This window comes from Denticeps clupeoides, chromosome 7, assembly GCF_900700375.1.
Source record: "Denticeps clupeoides chromosome 7, fDenClu1.1, whole genome shotgun sequence".
Lineage (NCBI taxonomy): Eukaryota > Metazoa > Chordata > Actinopteri > Clupeiformes > Denticipitidae > Denticeps > Denticeps clupeoides.
Window position 1 is genome coordinate 10,077,262 of NC_041713.1, and position 18,922 is coordinate 10,096,183.

At 41.4% G+C, this 18,922-nt stretch overlaps 1 protein-coding gene across 3 annotated transcripts; it reads left to right on the forward strand.

The window, feature by feature from the left end:
• The first annotated feature begins 15,482 nt into the window (after window positions 1-15,482).
• On the forward strand, window positions 15,483-17,661 carry ifnphi1 (interferon phi 1). Of its 3 annotated transcripts, none has more exons than XM_028987446.1 (5): window positions 15,483-16,101; window positions 16,295-16,363; window positions 16,777-16,938; window positions 17,023-17,100; window positions 17,411-17,661. In XM_028987446.1, the coding sequence occupies exons 1-5, from the start codon at window positions 15,961-15,963 to the stop codon at window positions 17,495-17,497; spliced, it is 537 nt and encodes a 178-aa protein (XP_028843279.1). In that variant the 5' UTR covers window positions 15,483-15,960; the 3' UTR covers window positions 17,498-17,661. The 3 variants fall into 3 exon arrangements, with proteins under 3 accessions (XP_028843279.1, XP_028843275.1, XP_028843278.1); XM_028987442.1 differs by having other exon boundaries at window positions 16,777-16,930; XM_028987445.1 differs by having other exon boundaries at window positions 15,483-15,696; window positions 16,777-16,930.
• The last annotated feature ends 1,261 nt before the right edge of the window (window positions 17,662-18,922 follow it).

Genomic DNA, 18,922 nt, shown 5'->3' on the forward strand with positions numbered 1-18,922 from the left:
TTCAACTAGTAATTCTAACTGAAGAAAATATACACATACACGATGAAAGCAGAAATCAATGTATTTGTTATTTTATACATAAACAGTGCTTGCGATAGTGCATCCTATTCATTATTTCATTATATTAAAGTGCATTATGTTAACATGCCATTAACCTATTACTATACAGTATTTACCATATCATTATTAAGCTATATTAGTATATGTTATGTATACTGTTTAGCACCACGTGTTTGCCAGTCTCATTTCCCATGTGTTTCGGAATCTCTACAGCTTCAAATTCTTTAGCATGTTTTATTTTTATTTTTAATACCCTCCCGTGCACATTCATTTTGATTGGTATCACATAAATATCCAACATATGCAACAATAAAGCATTTCAGGTCTATGGGTTAAGTCTGTTTGTGGACTTTAGACAATTATTAACCCGGGTAGCCATTTTGGCTTACAGACGCATTATACCCATACACATATAAAAGCATGGCCATGTTCAAAATGAATGTGAAAAAATATACATCTGCATGAGGAATCATACAGAGATTCAGCCAAATACATAAGCTGAGCACCTAGTCTGATGGGAATATTTATGACCGTGTGAGTTAAAAACACGTTTTCTTTCAAAGTTCAATGCCGGTTTACAGGCTTTTAAAATAGGGTATGTTACAAGCTTTGACATTTTGAAATTTGGCCAAAGGCATCCAGCAGTGAAAAGTGCATGTGATGAGAAGCATTTCTCTTCTCCTTTTTTCGCCATTGTTATTCCTCTTTGTATTCATACCGTTTTAATCATTCTTCTTTCTTAACTGGCTGCATGAGTTATTGTCAAAAATTACCAGCACCCTACTACCTTCCGTCATCAAATCTGTTTCACTGCATGTAGTCATGATGAAAAGAAAAATAGCATCAAGGTTTGAATTGCATAACTGTACTATAACCTTTCAGGATTTTCTTTAATTCCCTACAAATCCAAATTCTGATGTAGCTTCTCAAGGCCAGGGAACCACCTCCAAAAATAGTTGTATCTCCCTCTTACCAACATTACTTCCAGCGCAATAGCTAAGGCCTTTTACACTAGTTGCAATTTAATTACTAATGTGCATATTATTTACATTTAAATTTACAGCATTTATCAGACGCCCTTATCCAGAGAGACTTACAATCAGTAGTTACAGGGACAGTCCCCCTGGGGACACTCAGGGTTAAGTGTCTTGCTCAGGGACACAATGGTAGTAAGTGGGATTTGAACCTGGTTCTTCTGGTTCATAGGCGAGTGTGTTACCCACTAGGCTACTACCACTCCAAATAACCTCTGTTTAAATTTAAGGATATTATTAACTACAGAATAATTACACTGCTTTTAAACACAGCAGCTGTGAATATTAGCAATAATCTCAGAGACAACTAGAGTAGCACTAGAGGGGGTCAGAGTACCACCAGTTTGAGAACAAAGGCCCAGTGCATTGTGGTAGTCATTTATATTGGAATGTAAAAAGATGAAGGTTCAAATTCCATTTGTTACCACTGCAACCCTGTCCCTGAGCAAGTTGTAGTTAGTGTTCCTGTAAGTAAATGATTGCTAGCTGCTCTGGATAAGGGGTGCATTAAAAAGTAATGTAAAGTCAATTGTCATGAGCTGTATCTGCATGGAGCCATACACACCCAGACCAATTCCATGGGTTTTGGTGAAAACAAAGCTGGTTTTGATTCTGATTCATGGGCAGACTTCACTCTTTGCCTCCTTCATTTCTTTTCCAACATCATTTCCCCTCACCGCTGGAAGGAAGTCTCCTACTTCCTGTCTGGCAGGAGCAGCTGTGCACTACTTCCTCTGCACCAGCTATCTCATTTCCTCTGAAGGGATCACACATCCGTGCTCTCGCCCTGGCCTCCTGCAGCAGCTGGTGGAAAAAAAGCAGGGGAAGGATAAAAAGAGTTCTTGAACTGTAACAAAAATCTATATATATATAGGGTTTCCACCAAGCCCTAATAGTGAGGTAACCCGTTTAAAGTGACAGTATGCTAGTTAAAAGGGAGATTGACAGTTTAAAGTAACAGTAAGGTAGTAAGAGGTAGTAAGCAACATGGCATTCATGGCATTTAGTGTTAAGTGTCTTGCTCAGAGACACAATGGTAGTAAATAGAGTTTGTACCTCTGATCATAGACAGGTTCATAGACAGGTGTGTTTAAAGTGTTTACAGTGACAGTAAGTAAGTAAGACGGGGGTGAACCAGTTTGATGAGTAAGTTTGTAACCAGTTTAAAGTGACAATAAGTTAATATGTAGGAGGTAAACTATTTAAAGTGATGGTAAGTTAGCAAGTAGAGGGTAACCGGTTTAAAGCAACAATAAGTTAGTAAGTGGGAGGTGAACCAGTTTAAAGTGACAGTAAGTTTGTAAATAAGAGGTAAACCAGTTTAAAGTCATGGTTAGTTAGTAAGTGGGAGGTAAACAGTATAAAGTGACGATAAGTTAATAAGTGGGAGGTAAACTGTTTAAACTGATGGTAAGTGGGAGGTAAACAGTATAAAGTGACTATAAGTTAATAAGTGGGAGGAAAACAGTTTAATGTGAGTTTAATGTGAGTTTAACAGTGAGTTGGAGGTAAGCATTTTAAAGTGACAAATTCAAGTTTGAAAGGTAGCAGTCTGAAGTTTCATACTTTAGTTTCATGTCTCGTACACACATAAACTTAGGCTGTTGAGCATCTCTGAGGGAAAGTGCCAAATTTACATTTTAAAAAGCACTCACTCTGCAAAAAACAATTGGAACCAGCAACCATAACAAACACATCCTCACACATCAAAGCTGTGGGGCGAGTATTTCTGGATTTAGTTTCTTACGCTACTCTGTTAAAGGTGGAGAGTTTGCAGGAAAAAAAATGAGGCAAAATAAAGGGAGGGAAGAACTCTCCTGACTTCTGTTTGGTTGCGTCCCAGGAATTCAGCAGCGGGCATGTGGGTACATGTCATCTAGGGGGGTGGGGAGATTAACATGATACGTGGACATGCCCATGTGATTCCTGTTGGTGCACATATAAATATTTTTGGAACATTGGCATGACAACAATTAAGAGTAATAATCCCTCTCTGTCCTATGTAAATGCAATGCATGGTTTTGAATTGTATGCATATTTTTTATATTTTTTTCTAATAACTAAATCAGATAAATTAGACATAAATCAGCTGATTCATATAAATTTTCACTGGGTCATTTTACTTGAGGTTAATTATGCATCATTATGCACTTATGTTAATTATGTGTGACTTTTATAACATCATAGACAACGAAGAAGCACCAATTGGGTGTATGTGCTATTGATTTATTCCTTGTTTTTAAGAATTAATATGAGAATGAATAAGTACGGATATAGGATAATATTCAATAATATTGTATATCACATCAGGTTATTGTATATTATAAAAAGGACTAACGCACATACAATTCGTCTTGAGAACAGGTTAATTGAAGAGGATGTTTTGTCGCCCTCTGTCGTTCAGACATTGAACTCTAAACAGTCAATAGGAAGTGAACATCTCCCGACCCATTTCTAAAAAGATTTTTTTTTTGGTACCATTAAACAAATTTTAAAAGACATATTATCCCCCTCAAAACTTGAGAATAATAACAATAATATTAATTGTAAAAAAAAGCTTCATGTTACCGTCTGACCTCATCGCATTTCGAGTTCGCCAAACAGCAACATTCGATTCGCTGACGTCAGCTGTGTCGTCACTGCATTACGACATAAGGGGTGATCACGTGGGGATGTCATATCAGGGCATCTGTATTTTTTTACCATAAAGTCTTATCGCAACGCAGCCTTACATAAACGTACACAAGCGTGTTGTATATACACATTTATATACACAACCAATCAAAACAATATTGGTACATGAAAAAAGACATGAAATGTCCAGTCCAGATATTGTTCATGTTGTAAATGCCCCTCCAAATGTCTGTTCCGACTTTTATTCAAATTTGCCGGGCTGGCAGCATGCACCTTCCAGTACAATATTTCATAAATTAGAATTATAATTCATTTCAAAGCGTGGTGCTGACAGCGAGCGCATGTGTCCGTGCTGTCCGGAGGCTCTCGCCGCTTGTGCTGACCTTCGAACTCGGTTCTGGACTCACCGGTAGAAACCCACATGGATGGATGGTGTGAAAGCTCTTTTTACCCGTCGAAGCAGCACCTACGACGACTGTGGGACCTGCCCTCGTTGTTATATGCATTGTTAATATTGTTCACTCAATTTCCACAACTGGTACACACACACGAGTACCTACAGACAATTCAGAGTCATTACGAGTCGTTTAATATACATGCTTTTGGACGGTGGGGGGAACCTGGAGGACCCCGAGGAAACCCGCACCAACACGGGGAGAGAATGAAACAATGGTAGTAAGTGGGGTTTGAACCTGTGATTTCATAGGCGAGTGCGTTACCCTCTACCACCTGATGTGGTATATCGCACATGATAGATACATACTTTTATTGTCACTATACAAGTTTGGAGCAACAAACAGCGTCAGGCTACATAATTTACACCATCGTTTATCAGACGCCCTTAAATAAATCCAGAGCGACTTACAATCAGTAGTTACAGGGACAGTCCCCCCCTGGAGCAATTTAGGGTTAAGTGTCTTGCTCAGGGACACAATGGTAGTAAGTGGGATTCGAACCCGGGTCTTCTGTGTCCCTGAGCAAGACACTTAACCCTAAGTTGCTCCAGGGAGACTGTCCCTGTACTTACTGATTGTAAGTCGCTCTGGATGAGGGCGTCTGATAAATGCTGTAAATGTAAATGTAAATGTAGTAAGTGGGATTTGAACCTTCATGCCTGCAAGGTCACAGGTCACGTACGAAATTATTAATTGTGGTCTCATCACCGAAAAAAACGTTTTCCACAGCCACCGTGAGGCCGTGATTTAGCCAAAACGTTTCACACTTCAGGTCACTCGGACATGGTAAAAATAAAAATAAAAGCTTGGAAACGCATGATGTGAGTGGATTGCACCGAATAAGCTGCGAGTGAAAAGAGAAACGATTCGAGATTAGAAAACATGCGAATACTTTACTTTACTTTACTTTACTTTACTTTACTTTACTTTATTTGGCAGACGCTTTTATCCAAAGCGACTTACAATGGGAAGACACCAGCAATTCTCGTTCGATTTCTATAGAATATCAAGTATACAAACTAAGAGCCCTGATAAGGCTTAGACTTGTCATTGAAGAACATGCTCGGAGAGTGTTGGGTGCTAGACTAAGAAAAATTATAATGTATTTATACATTTTGTATTTGTTTGTTAAATGTGTATGCATGTGTATGTGTTAAATTTGTCTGTAATATTTTTGGAATAAGAGGGTTTTCACCTTCTTCTTAAAAGTGGTGATAGTCTCGGCTAGTCGTGTGGAGGAGGGCAGGTTGTTCCACCAGCCAGGGACAACAACGGAGAACAGACATGATTGGAATCGGAGACCCCGTGAAGAAGGAATTTTTAGTCTCCTTTCGTTTGCCGATCTGAGAGAGCGTGTAGGAGTGTAGCTAGGTAGTAGTGTGTTGATGTAGGAGGGCGCAGTTCCATTTACAGCCCTGTAGGCAAGCATCAAGGATTTGAACTCAATGCGAGCAGCTACCGGGAGCCAGTGGAGGGAGGTAAGGAGAGGTGTAACATGGGTGTATTTTGGCTGATTGAAAATGAGACGGGCTGCCATATTTTGGATCATCTGGAGTGGTTTTATGGTGACTGCAGAGGTTCCAGCCAGGAGAGAGTTACAGTAGTCGAGTTTGGAGATGACCATTGCCTGGACAAGGAGCTGCGTAGCCTGTTGTGAGAGAAAAGGCCGAATCTTGCGAATGTTGTAGAGAGTGAACCTGCAGGATCTGGAGATCGCAGCAACATGATGGTTCAAACTCAGTTTGTTATCTATCCAAACCCCAAGGCTATTTGCAGATGCCGTGGGTGTTAACAATAGCGATCCAATTTGAATTGAAAGGTTTTGCTGAGGAGAATTGTTGCCCGGAAAGATCAGAATCTCGGTTTTGGATAGGTTGAGTTGGAGGTGTCGCTCAGACATCCATGCCGACATCCATGCCGAATAGCACCTCGGGATCTGGTCCCGAATTCGGCCAGAGTGGGAGATGGGCGGCGTCCCTGGGGATGCCCCGTGGACGGAGACCCAGCGCGCCGCCTACAGGAGCAACTTTTTTTTATTAAATTTGTTTTTTTTTTATCATTAAGCGACGCTGACCGTAACTCTCTGGAAAGAACGTTGGAAATGCAGAATTTTTGTGTAGGCTGGTTTTCTTGGCCGGACAAGGAGCGGGTCTTCTTCACCTTGAAAAACTCAGAGAAACTCTACAAACTCGGGAACTTCGAGAGGTTCGATTGCGACTTGCAGAAGGTGAGACGTTTCTCCTCGACATCGACCGCCCGACACGCGTACACAATAAAGCGAGCGTGATGCAGGACAGTCCCCTTCATATATATATATATATAGAGAGAGAGAGAGAGAAAGCAATATGTTTAAAATCCATATATATATGAACGATTTTGCCTATAAATACACAAGATAATTGCATGTGAGGTTTACACGGATTTTAAACATTTTGCTTTTCTCATTTTTTTTTTCTTTTGACGACGCCTTCGATAACGCCACGCGCGCGCGCTGTAGGCCTGCAGACAAAACAAACAAACTAATAAACAAACAATAAAAAAGAAACCCACGCGCCTTCTCGTTGGTCGCCCTTTTTACCGAGCGGGATTCGTCCAATTTCTTGGTCTTAAAAAAATAAATATATATAACAGTGATAAAAGGCGCCCCTGAGGCCACGTGAAGTTCCAGACATCATGATGCAAGTTCTGCTTGTGTTACGCAATGCCAGTTATTGTATTATTGAAATGACACATGCGTTTTTTTATATATAAAATGAGAAAAGCAATATGTTTAATATCCGTGTAGACCTCACATGCAATTATCTTGTGTATTTATAGGCAAAATCGTTCATTTCTATTGTTTTTATAATATTTGCAAGTTTTTGTGTTGTTGGTTTTGTGTTATTTTATTTTAAATAATAGTAAATAGATTTTTTTATAATATGAATATTTGCAAGTGTTTGTGTTGTTGGTTTTGTGTTATTTTATATTAAATAATACTAAATAGATTTTTTTTATAATATGAATATTTGCAAGTGTTTGTGTTGTTGGTTTTGTGTTATTTTATTTTAAATAATAGTAAATAGATTTTTTATAATATGAATATTTGCAAGTGTTTGTGTTGTTGGTTTTGTGTAATTTTATTTTAAATAATAATAAACTGATTTTTGAAAACACATGCTATGAGTGGATTGCAAAATATTGTTTTTACTTCACTTCAGAACAAAAAAAATCTCGGGTGTGGATTATGTTGGCACATTTGGAAGAAGCACATTAATATTGATTATAGTTTGGCGATGAGCAAGATTTCCGGCATTGACTATTTTATAAAGTTTCAAATCAACCGTTCTTACGTGAGCCCTGAGAATAAAGCTGCCGAGTGGCTGAACATTCAAGGTCCGTGGGTGTAGCTCACGATCAGCCACGAAAAAAAAAACCGCATGTGTCATTTCAATAATACAAAAATTGCGTAACACAAGCAGAACTTGCATCATGATGTCTGGAAGTTCACGTGGCCTCAGGGGCGCTTTTTATCACTGTTATTGTTGTTGTTATTACTATTACTCAGGGATAATATGAATGGGTAATAATAATGATTATTCCTGAATTTCCTGATATCCTGAATTCCGAGCATGCTCTTTGCTGACAAGTTAGGCATAATCAGGGCTCTTAGTTTTGTAAACTCAAAATTCTATAGAAATCGAACGAGAATTGCTGGTGTCTTCCTCTTGTAAGTCGATTAAAAGCGTCTGCAAAATAAAGTAAGGTAAAGTAAAGTGAATTTTTTACCTATTTGCCAAACGTAAACCATTCTTTAAAAAAAAGGAAGAAATAACAACACGAAACACAATAAAAGTGCAAACGTTCAAACATTTTTACATGATAATAAAATAAAATACAAAAACGCGTCAGATTATAGAAAAATGCTAAGCCAACTTTTTTATCATCTATTCAAGAAATTCGAGTTTTGACATTTTTTTGGACCAAATACTAATTAAATTGGATTCTCATTTTTGTTGTGAAAGAGGCAAAACCCATTAATTGAATTGAATGTGGGCGCGTGCCTTTTTAATTGTATGTAGGTGGGAAAATAATACATTTACAGCATTTATCAGACGCCCTTATCCAGAGTGACTTACAATTAGTATTTACAGGGACAGTCTCCCTGGAGCAATTTAGGGTTAAGTGTCTTGCTCAGGGACACAGTGGTGGTTAGTGGGATTCGAACCCGGGTCTTCTGGTTCATAGGCGAGTGTGTTACCCACTAGGCTACTACCACAAAATAATAAGTGTGTGATGCTTTCCCCGAATATCTGACCCGAGTTATGACGAAGATGACATTGACCTTCATACGAAAAATGAAAGTGTTGCACCTATCCGCGAATTGAGGAATACCACGCAGGTAAAAAGCAAAATGGAAAGGTCAGTTTCTCTGCGACGACCACAGGCGATTCCATGTGATCCTGGAGTCGAAAAGGAAGGGAATAGAAAGCGGGGAAGTCCTTTACCTGCGCAACGTCAGGCCGACGCTGGATAAAATGACGGGCCGAACCCGCAGCCTTCACACCGATCTCCGTCCGAGAAGCAGACGCGACGCATCTCCAGCTCGTGCGATATCGTCTCGTCGTGAATTGTACTCGAATCGAGCGTGTTTTTTTTTCTCCACATTCGTTCGTTTGTTCGCGTATCACACCCGCCGCCCAGCGGACAGAGTGGGAACTACAATGGCCTCGTCCCTCCAGGTTTGCGCGCTCCTGCTGCTCGCTCTCGCCGCCGTGGACGCCGCGGCGGGATGCGCGTGGCTGAAGACCCAGAACGTGGCTTCCAGGAGCAACTTCCAGGTCGTCGGCAACCAGTCCATCTCGCTGCTGTCTCAGATGGTCAGTTCGGTACTACATCATTTCATCGTTTTTATTGGTCGGGAAAGCGCGCTCTGAAGGTATGACGATCTCCAGTTCGCAGGTGAAATAACGCACGGGGCCATGGGCGAAGACATCCCAGAAAACCAGTACACCGACGTCTCCACCATGTCTGTGAGTTCAGCACACACACCTCCACACTTCGAACCTCTGCACCGTGAATCGAACGAACTTGATTCGTCGTTGTCGCAGGGCAAGGAGCAGGCAGCTTTCATCCTGGCGACCCTCAGGGAAGTGGAGAAGCTGTACAGGTCCGGGAATTTTAGGAAGACCGATGTGGACGAGAAGAAGAAGGAGATGTTCCTCCTGAACGTGCATCGCCAGGTGACGGAGCTGCTGCACTGTGTAAGTATTTTATTTTTAATTTTTTTACTGTAAAAACTCAGCTTCTCCTCACGCCAGCTTCGCGTCTCCTTCCGTACCAGGTCCCCAAGAAGGAAAACGAATCCACGGCTCTGAAGAAAACCGTGTCCGACATGAAGGCTCAATTTCGACATGCCCATCGTCGCCTGAAGACCAAGGTGAGCTCCTCGTCCCCGTCGCCCGGCCTCTCTCCCCTTCCCGTGTCCGTGGGCGTTAATGATGGCGGGTCTGCTTCCACAGGGCTACAGTGGCAGCAGCTGGAGGAGGGTCACGGCCACGGTCCTGTCCCACCTGAGAAGACTGGACCTCGTCGCCAGCATCATCAAGAACCTGGACCTGTGACCCGAAACGCCTCGGTTATTTCAGCGTCGGCGTTGTGGTTATTGGCATTGATCGGCCTCGTCCTTAATGGTGTTATTTTGCCTTTATTTCATGACGTCATGCAAATCAAAACCGCAGCTGTGCTGCTGTATTTATTTATTTGCTTATTTATGGTATTTATTTGAAATGGAAATGGTTGCTGCACCTGATTTAACCAACACGATGTGAATGTATTTGCTATTTATTGAGGACATTTTCCTCCCTTGGTTACTGAAGTTTTGAACGTTTTATTTATCACTGTCCACTGGATTATATATATACTTTTTTGTTTCTGCGTAGAAGTGAATGAAAATGAAAATAAAGCACTGATGTAGCATTTTTTTGTCTCTGGGTACATTAATCCTAGGGAATGTTGCAAGTTTAGGATGAGGAATGTGCAAAAAGACCGATAAACTTGTTAATTACCGTTCTAAAAAAACGTGGTGGGGTGAGAGAGTGTAGAAAAACTCTTTCTCCCTCCACACAAAAGCACTGTATTCAACCACTCCAATTTGATGTTCCCTGGCAGAAAGAGGCATGGCACAATACATGTTAAAAATGAACAGTTTCTAATTTATTAACACCGGTAAATCATTATTGTAGTTACATGTGAATATTGAATGTAAAAAGGTACCAAGGTTACAGAGAAAACAAAAATGAGAAGAAAGAGTAAAGGGGGAGAGAGAGAGAGAAAGAGGCAGAGCCATGAGAAATGAGATTATAGAGCAGGCTCGAAAACCAGAAGATCCAGTTTCGATGGAAAGACTGCTGGGAAAGAAAAGAAAGGAAAAAAAAGTCCCTTCCCCACATGTGAGCAGACCTTTATACCACTGGCCAACAGGAAGTTGTCATTGGCCTACAGGAAGTTGTCACAGACCAATCAGAAACTGTTGTTTCTGAAGTCACCCCCATCCCGGTGCCTCCCATCTGGGGAAGACAAAGAGAGTGGGCGGTCCTGACGACCGACACTTCACACGTTGCCGTCCGACAAAAGGCATGAAAAACAGAGGTGTTGAGTCTTCATGCACAACAATTGGCACAGGAACGTCACATTTCTTCTTGTAGACAGCTGCTATGCAAGACAAAAGCATGGTCCTGCGACGCCCAATCTTACACCGTGAAACTTGGACATATAATTAATTTAACAGATTCAAGTCAGACAACTATTTACCTGGCAGTCAAGTAATTCACGCTGATTATCTCACATTTACGGCGTTTATCAGACGCCCTTTTCCAGAGCGACTACAGTCAGTAGTTGGAGACACTCTGGGTCAAGTGTCTTGCTCAGGGACACGCTGGTAGTAAGTGGGGTTTGAACCTGTGGCCGAGACAAGGCGCATGTGTTACCCAGTAGGCTACTGCCACCCAAAAATGACCGTGGTAACCTCGGAAAGCAAATGAATTCTCCAGATCTCGGCCCAATCCGCGTAATCTGCTGAAAATCCCACTGCCCGGCACCTGAAAGCCCCAGACTGAGGAGCACTGAGCTCCGCTCTCCTATAGATACCCGCGCCCTCTTCAGCTGGCCTGTTTTGCCCGTAGGCAAATGTCCGCGACTGGTACCATGGCGCAGGGCACAGTCTTTCCATCAAGAACGTGTCGCACGTAGAAGTGAGGGGGGGCCGGCATACAGAAGTTTATCGGTCACCCTTCTGAGGAAATCCACTGCCTGCGGCATTTCTCGTTTCAAATTGTGACGGCCTCGCCCTGCACCCATGTCCCAGAATAGGCGCCGGAAGGCGGGGTTATGGGGGTGGCTATGGAAAGGGAGTCAGTGAAGATCATTGGACCTGAGAAGCTGCTTTGTTTCTAAAATGAATATGCTTGTATAGAATTGGTGTAATATCACTGAATCTCAGATAATTTTGTTTCACTACATGTAAAAAAAAAAGGTGCAAAAGGTGCGAAAAAAAAGGGCAGTGGTGGCCTAGCGGTTAAGGAAACAGCCCTGTAATCAGAAGGTTGCCGGTTCGAATCCTGATCTGTCAAGGTGCCACTGGTGCCACTGAGCAAAGCACCGTCCCCACACACTGCTCCCCGGGCGCCGGTCATGGCTGCCCACTGCTCACTCAGGGTGATGGGTTAAATGCAGAGGACAAATTTCACTGTGTGCACCGTGTGCTGTGCTGCTGTGTATCACATCCCTTCACATTAACTTTAGTTGAGAAAAATTGCAAAAAATTAGACATCTTTCCAAGACACAGAAATAATTATTCACGCGTGTCCATCACCTTGCCTGGACAGGCGCCCTTACCAGAGCGACTTACAATCAGTAGTTACAGGGACAGTCCCCCCCTGGAGCAACTTACACTCTAAAAACTGCTGGGTTAAAAACAACCCAATTTGGGTTATTTTGGTAACCCAGCGCTGGGTCAAAAAGGGACCAACCCAACGCTGGGTTATTTTGACCCAACAAGTTGGGTTACACGTTTAACCCAGCATGCTGGGTTGTGATTATTAACCCAACTATTAGTTAAAAATGACTACGCTGCTGGGTTGAATGGAACCCAAAATGGGTCAGAAATTTGATATAGAAACTTGTGATTAAAATTACTAAAATAAAAACAATTATACAGCAATACATATTTCAATAATGGAATTTTATTAATGACAAAACATGTAAAAAATGTGTCCATATGAATTTAAGACTTTTTTTTTTCCATCTCCACCTCAACATTAAGACAATTTTTATGAAAATGTATCAAACTGTAGTCACAGTGTTTCTGGAATAAAGTCAGTAACAATGAATCAGATTGAAGCCAAATTAACTTTAGAAAAACACAATTTGACATGTAAATGTAATGAAAAAAAAGTTTTCTTATCATGCATAAACTAAGATATAAGAGTCATCTGTAAGAAACACACAACAAAGCAGGCATTAAGAACATCTATGCAGTAAGGATCAGATTTGGTCAAAATAAACTTGCAACTTTCCTAAAATGTGCCCTCTGTAAAAAAAAATAATAATACAATACTAGACACATAAAGAAGAATCAGATACAAAATGAACAACTGCAAGCCTATTTGCTCTAATCACTGCAAAGTAATTGTACAACAATCAGGCATGAAGAGCTGTGCTATAAGCATAATTGGGTCTTACCCTGCTAGCTCATTCTTCAGCTTATGAACGTTTGGAGGTAGCTCACTTCTACCTTAATTTCACATTGCCTGCTGAATGAAGGTAAACGTGTTTTCAAGCACTTTGGGTGCTGCAGGTGAAGTGCGTAGGTTAAGCCAAACAAGAGGCACATTGCTTGAGGTAGGTTGGTGAGTGCTTCCCTTGCCAAGTTGCCCTCTCGGTTGATGCCCAGTCTTGAGGGGTTGAGTTATGGCAATGCTGGGCTTGCTGAACTGTTGTCCTCATAATAGAGGATTCCCACTGGGATGTCCATGGAGTCTCCATAGACTCTACATAGTGCAAGAAACATGACAAAAAGAGAATATGCAGGTTAACAGCAATTTGTCTACAATCAACTGTATAGAATTATCTAATATTATAGATTTTGTAATTCAATGTGATTTTAGGCACTGTAAACAATCTATTTTGTGTGTTTATATATAGGCGTCTTTCATGTTGTGACAGTAGGTGGTATATTACACAATTTGATATTTGAATGGTACAAATGGAGAAAGGGTTTACTCACTGAACTGCTCTTGAAGAACATAGATGCATCATCTCCAAGAATTATTGGAAGTCCTCTCAGGACAAGGCATCTAATGGCTGTTGGCTCTGTGCTCTGCAAAGTGGTATAAAACACACTTGAATGTAGAACAAAGGAAATTAATCTTATATCAGTTTATTTGTCCATATAGAGAAATACCACAAGAGAACAGTTTATGTATTGAACTAACCATCAATATCATTATGAGAAGAAAAGTGAAATATCAACCCACCGTTGTGATGTAGCAGGTCAGCTAATTGCTTTTCTATCCGACCTGTTTTCCTCTTGAAATTTCCATCAAAATTGGACACAACCCATCAAGAACACCAAAGAACTCTTCTTTAAAATTTCTACCAACAATCCTGTTAAACTCCAGGTAAACCTGAAAAATATTAAATATGCTCAGTTTTGATATTCAGGCAGAGTTATTTATAACACAAATAAACCTCTCTGAACATGATGTATGTAAAACAAATAAGAAAAAAAAAAACATTAAAGGACACATCCACAAACCTGGTTTTCAGTCAAAAAAGCACTGGCCAGCTTTGGATCATCTGGTTGATGTCAGGTTCATCCTTTACAACCTCCTCTCGTCTAAGAACAAACATGATTCCTGATGCAAGCAAGGAAAGGGCTTAGTTCCTTCTTGCATAAGTTCCATATTTTAGCCTGTAATGTTTAAAAAACTGTGCTCTTCTCGCAGATAGTACTTGCATTTCCAAAGCATATTAAAGTGGCTTTAAACAAAACTAGTAGTGCAAAAAAAAAAAAACTGGCATATGTTGAAAGTGGGTGTTTACTTTTTCAAACCTACATTGAAATAATTTGAATTCTACAAAACTGTATGTAGATAAGTAGAGAGCTACTCTAAAAACACATTGCTGCAAGTATCAAATGCTCACTGTTCCCTTAAGATGACCTCATAATTACATGCATGTTTCAAACTACAAATGTTCCAGCAGTTTCTAATTTGAATAGAGAAAACAACTCACCTTGTTCATCCACAAAATGGTTCTCGTTGCAGCAAGCAAAACTGCTTTTAAAAAAACTTGAGGGAAACAGACAAATGTAGACAGAAAGGTATACTTCTAAAATACAACATTAAACCCCAAAACCCCCTTTCACATTGTATATGCAAAATAAAGCTTACCTATCTCCGTGTGAGTGAGTACACACAAATTGCTGGCCCCAATGCAGTCGCAAGATATTAAGCATTGTTAGCATAGCAAGTGTTAGTTAGCAAGAAAAAAATTCTCCTCTGTCCTTCTACCCGCAGCTTTTGCCTCAGAATTTTTTTTCCGCCCGTCTCCTAACCCCGCGGCTTTCGCTCATAAAATAATTTTTTCGCCCTTCAGAAAATTTTTTTTTCGCCCCTCAGAAACTAAAGACGGTGCAAAGACAATGGCGGCTCCTCTCGCTGATGTCCCAGGTAGTTGACGTGACGTGCGTGCTCTCTTTCAGGTCCGCGTTCCCAACCCAGCACCGCTGGGTTACAGATCGAGACCGATTTTCAACCCAAATTGGGTTAAATCAACCCAACAACAGACTCAACCCAGCATTTGGGTTGAAAAAACAACCCAGCGTTTTTTAGAGTGTAGGGTTAAGTGTCCTGCTCAGGGACACAATGGTAGTAAGTGCTGTGCTGTGATAAACTTTACTTACATAAACTTGAACTATCTGCGTATTAGTATGTGAGTGCTCTAAAGAAACAGATCAAGATGTTGGTCTCTTTATTTTGTCTTTTTTTTTTAGACTGTTGATCGTCCATCTGACTGGTACTGTTTCATCAGCAGCTCGGCTCATTTTGCAGAGATGAACACTAACTGGCGTCATCTTGGTGACGTGATGTGTCGCGCGTTCTTCCCAGGAGACCAGAACGTTACTAGAACGTGGTCAGAACCGACCAACTGGAGTAAAAGGCGAGCTTGGCGGCCTGCATCGCCCCAGGAGACTTGCGTCACGTCGGAGGAGGGTATTTCCGCGTGACGTCGCACAAGTGACACGCCCGGCCCGTGTCACCCATCGCAGGCGCTTCATTTTTCGTTTCGGAGCGAAAGCGACTTGCGTCTCGCCGTGGAACTGGATAACAAACACGCAGAAGGATCATTGGGATAATTTGACCTGTTTTAGCAGGCCATGGCGCAAGATGTATATCTCTAATGGCCGAAGGAAGTCGCAGGTGCTCCGCGAAGGGCGATTTCGGATTTCCGGACGCGGACGGTGCCACGAGGTAGGAAGACGTCTTACCCCACCGAGCTTCCAATAAAAGTTTTTTTTTTACCGCTTAACACGGTAAAAAAGACCGGCGACGGCGGCGATGCTGGCCGCCACTTCACCGCCCGGTCGGCGCCGCGACTGGAAAGCGAAAGCGCGATTCCCGCCCCGCCCCGGGGAATTCTGCACATTCCACGTTCGTTTTCCCTTTTCGGAACAACAATAATATAAGAGCGCCGCCGCGGCCCGGCGCCATGCACAGAGCCCTCCCGCCGCCGCAATGGACGCCAGAGCGACGCGGACGCTGCTCCTGGTCCTTCTCGCGGTGCTCGGCGGGCCGCACGGCGCATGCGCGGCCTGCCGGTGGCTGCAGCGGTACCACGTCCTGAGCGCGGCGTGCGTCAGGTCCCTGGGGGACATGGTGCGTGCTGGCAGGCTTTATTTATTACAATTCAGATCGTTCTTTAAATATTACTTTTTTATTTATTTAATGTTCGCATAAGATCGCCCGTTGCGCTGCGGTGCAGTTTTTGCTGGAACGCCGGTACACCGATCTAACTAAACCGTCTTAAACGTCTAAAGGGCTTTTATTTGTGGTCTGCGTTTCTTTGCAGGGTGGACAGTTTTCGACGGAGAGCCTCCTAATCCACACCAATCTGTACATGGCTGCCCACAATGCCACGGTAGGCTTGCTCGTTTAAAAAATACTTGTAAACATTAAACACCCTCATATAATATATATACACTATATATATATATATATGCATGCGCATTATTATTATTATCCATATTTTAGTGTCCAGTGTGTTACTGTATATTTTATAAGTGTATATATTTACAGTATAAATGTGTTTGGGTGTAAATATATGTACAGTCACGGTCAAATTTTAGCACCCTTGAATTTATGCACCACTTCTCCCAGAAAATTGATGCATATAAAAATGATTAGCTATTCTCATGTTTTGCTTGTTTGCTGCTGCTGGAAGAACTCAAACAAGCAGAGGAGGTCAACGTAAATACAGACATAAAATGTCTGGCCGCGACACTCACTGCTACAACACCGCAGAATATAAAGGTTTGTTGTATTCTGTTACAGTACGAGGAGAAGGTGGAGTTCCTGTATGAAAGCTCGTGCCAGATCCTGCATTTATTCCGCACCAATCAGAAAGCAGCGAGCGGCATGTGGAATAATACAGAGCTGAACAATTTCCTCGAGGTCTTGTATCGGCAGTCAAGCAGCCTGAAAGAATGTGTGTATGTGAGTATGATGGCAACATTGAACAGCAAAAAAATACAGTGCATGTGAGCCTGATCGATTCTTTCTGAATTTATTTTTGATCAGTTGTCAAAAAAAACGTCTCCCATGAGGAAGAAGGTGAAACGATATTTCAAGAAGCTGATGGCACACATTCAGAGCAAGGTAGGCAGCAAAAACTTTATGTTACTTGCCAAAATTCTAAAATAGTCAGGACATCGTCTGCAGTGATATTGATGCTTGATCAAAAAAGCATAATGTTTATTAATCATGAATTTTGTAACTTTAATAAAATTATTAATAATATCCTACATTGTTTATCCAACACAACCATTAAACAGTGTATAACATTGAAACAATAATTATTCAACGATATGACGCTGAATATATACTTAAAATGTATGGTTCGTTTTTTTTGTTGTATGATTAATGTAGTATGATTAATGGGTAAATGTATTGCTTTTCTCCTCCCCAGAACGCATGGGAGCTCATGAGGAAAGTGGTGAAGGATCATCTGCTAACCCTGGACCTTCTGGTCAAGCTTATGCTAAACGGCAACTGATTGAGCATTGTCAAGCATGGGCGGGGCTGGGGCCATGCAGGCGTGATCTCACCCTGCAACTCTCCTGGGAAACTTGAAGCTTTTTATCTGTGAAAACGAAATACTGACATTTCTTCTTAATTATTTCAAGGGTCGTCTATTTAAATGTGTTGTGTTTACACTGCTAGTTATTACTGTTTTATTATATCATTATTTCTATTTATTATTTATTTCTATTTATTATTTATTTAACTTTTCTATAAATTATGTGTAATAAATATTTTCAAAACTGTCATTTATCTTGCTTGGATGCTTGGATTTGTTCTGTGGTTAATTGGACCTGAGGAGAGGTTAATTGGACTCGTGCATCAAAGAGTCATTTTTGGTCTGTGTTCATATGAAATATATAGCGGTCCAACAACCGTATAGTTCACATTTTGGGCAAAATTAAGATGCAAACACAAATCCAATTAATTTGCTTGATTTCTACTGTGAAATGGATATGAATAAATAACTATACATTTAGCAGTTGGTGAAATAAATAAATCACAAATACTTTAAAGTGAATGAGATATTTCATTAATAGTTAAACCATATAAATTGTAAATCGGTTTAAATTGCCTGCACACTGCATGACCGAAGGCATTCACCACATCAAAACAAGTTCCAGAAGAATCAAAACGCAACTGCACAGGTCCAATCTCAATTCTGCTTTTTCGGCCATGCTCAGCTTACCTTCCGACCCGAATCACCGGTTTATTTGCATGCCCTGGGTCGGGACTTACCAAATTGCACAGAAATTACTGAGAAACAGAGGAGTGTGTCCTCTGTTTCATGTGTGACGATGTATAGTACAACACGAATGACAGTGAGGTCATAAAACCACCAAGTCATAATTCCACAGAAGAGCTTTAAAATGCAGCCTCCACTCACCTCTGCAGGTCCAGGGGTAGATTGAACATCTTCTACCATGGTGTGTATCTTCACAGGTTCGCAGTGCCACTAGTAGGCCTCAGCCAAACGAGGGATTTCAATCAAGAATATGCTGTAAATATAAAATGCACATCGGAAAGAATCGAAAAACAAAGTTTTTGTGCTGGTGAATTTGTGATTTTGCACGTTCTGCAGAAGTAACCCACAGCACCCGGGTTTAACATTTAACATCGAAGCGTCGTCCTGTTCAGCCTAAAGACCCAGTTTCACCGAGAACGAGCTACTTTCTGCACCTTCTACCCCACTGTCCCCTGTCTGTGCCCCCGCTTTCACCTCTTCACCTCACGCGTGGAATCTCCATCTCATTTCGTTCGCCGTGATTCTAAACTCGGCTGAGCTCGGCGAGACGCTCCAGCATCACACAACGTTCGAGACCAGCAGAAGCTCAGGTTCATTAACAGCCAGTAGGTGGCGCGGTTTTAAAGCTTTAAAGACCTTCGGTAGAAACCATGA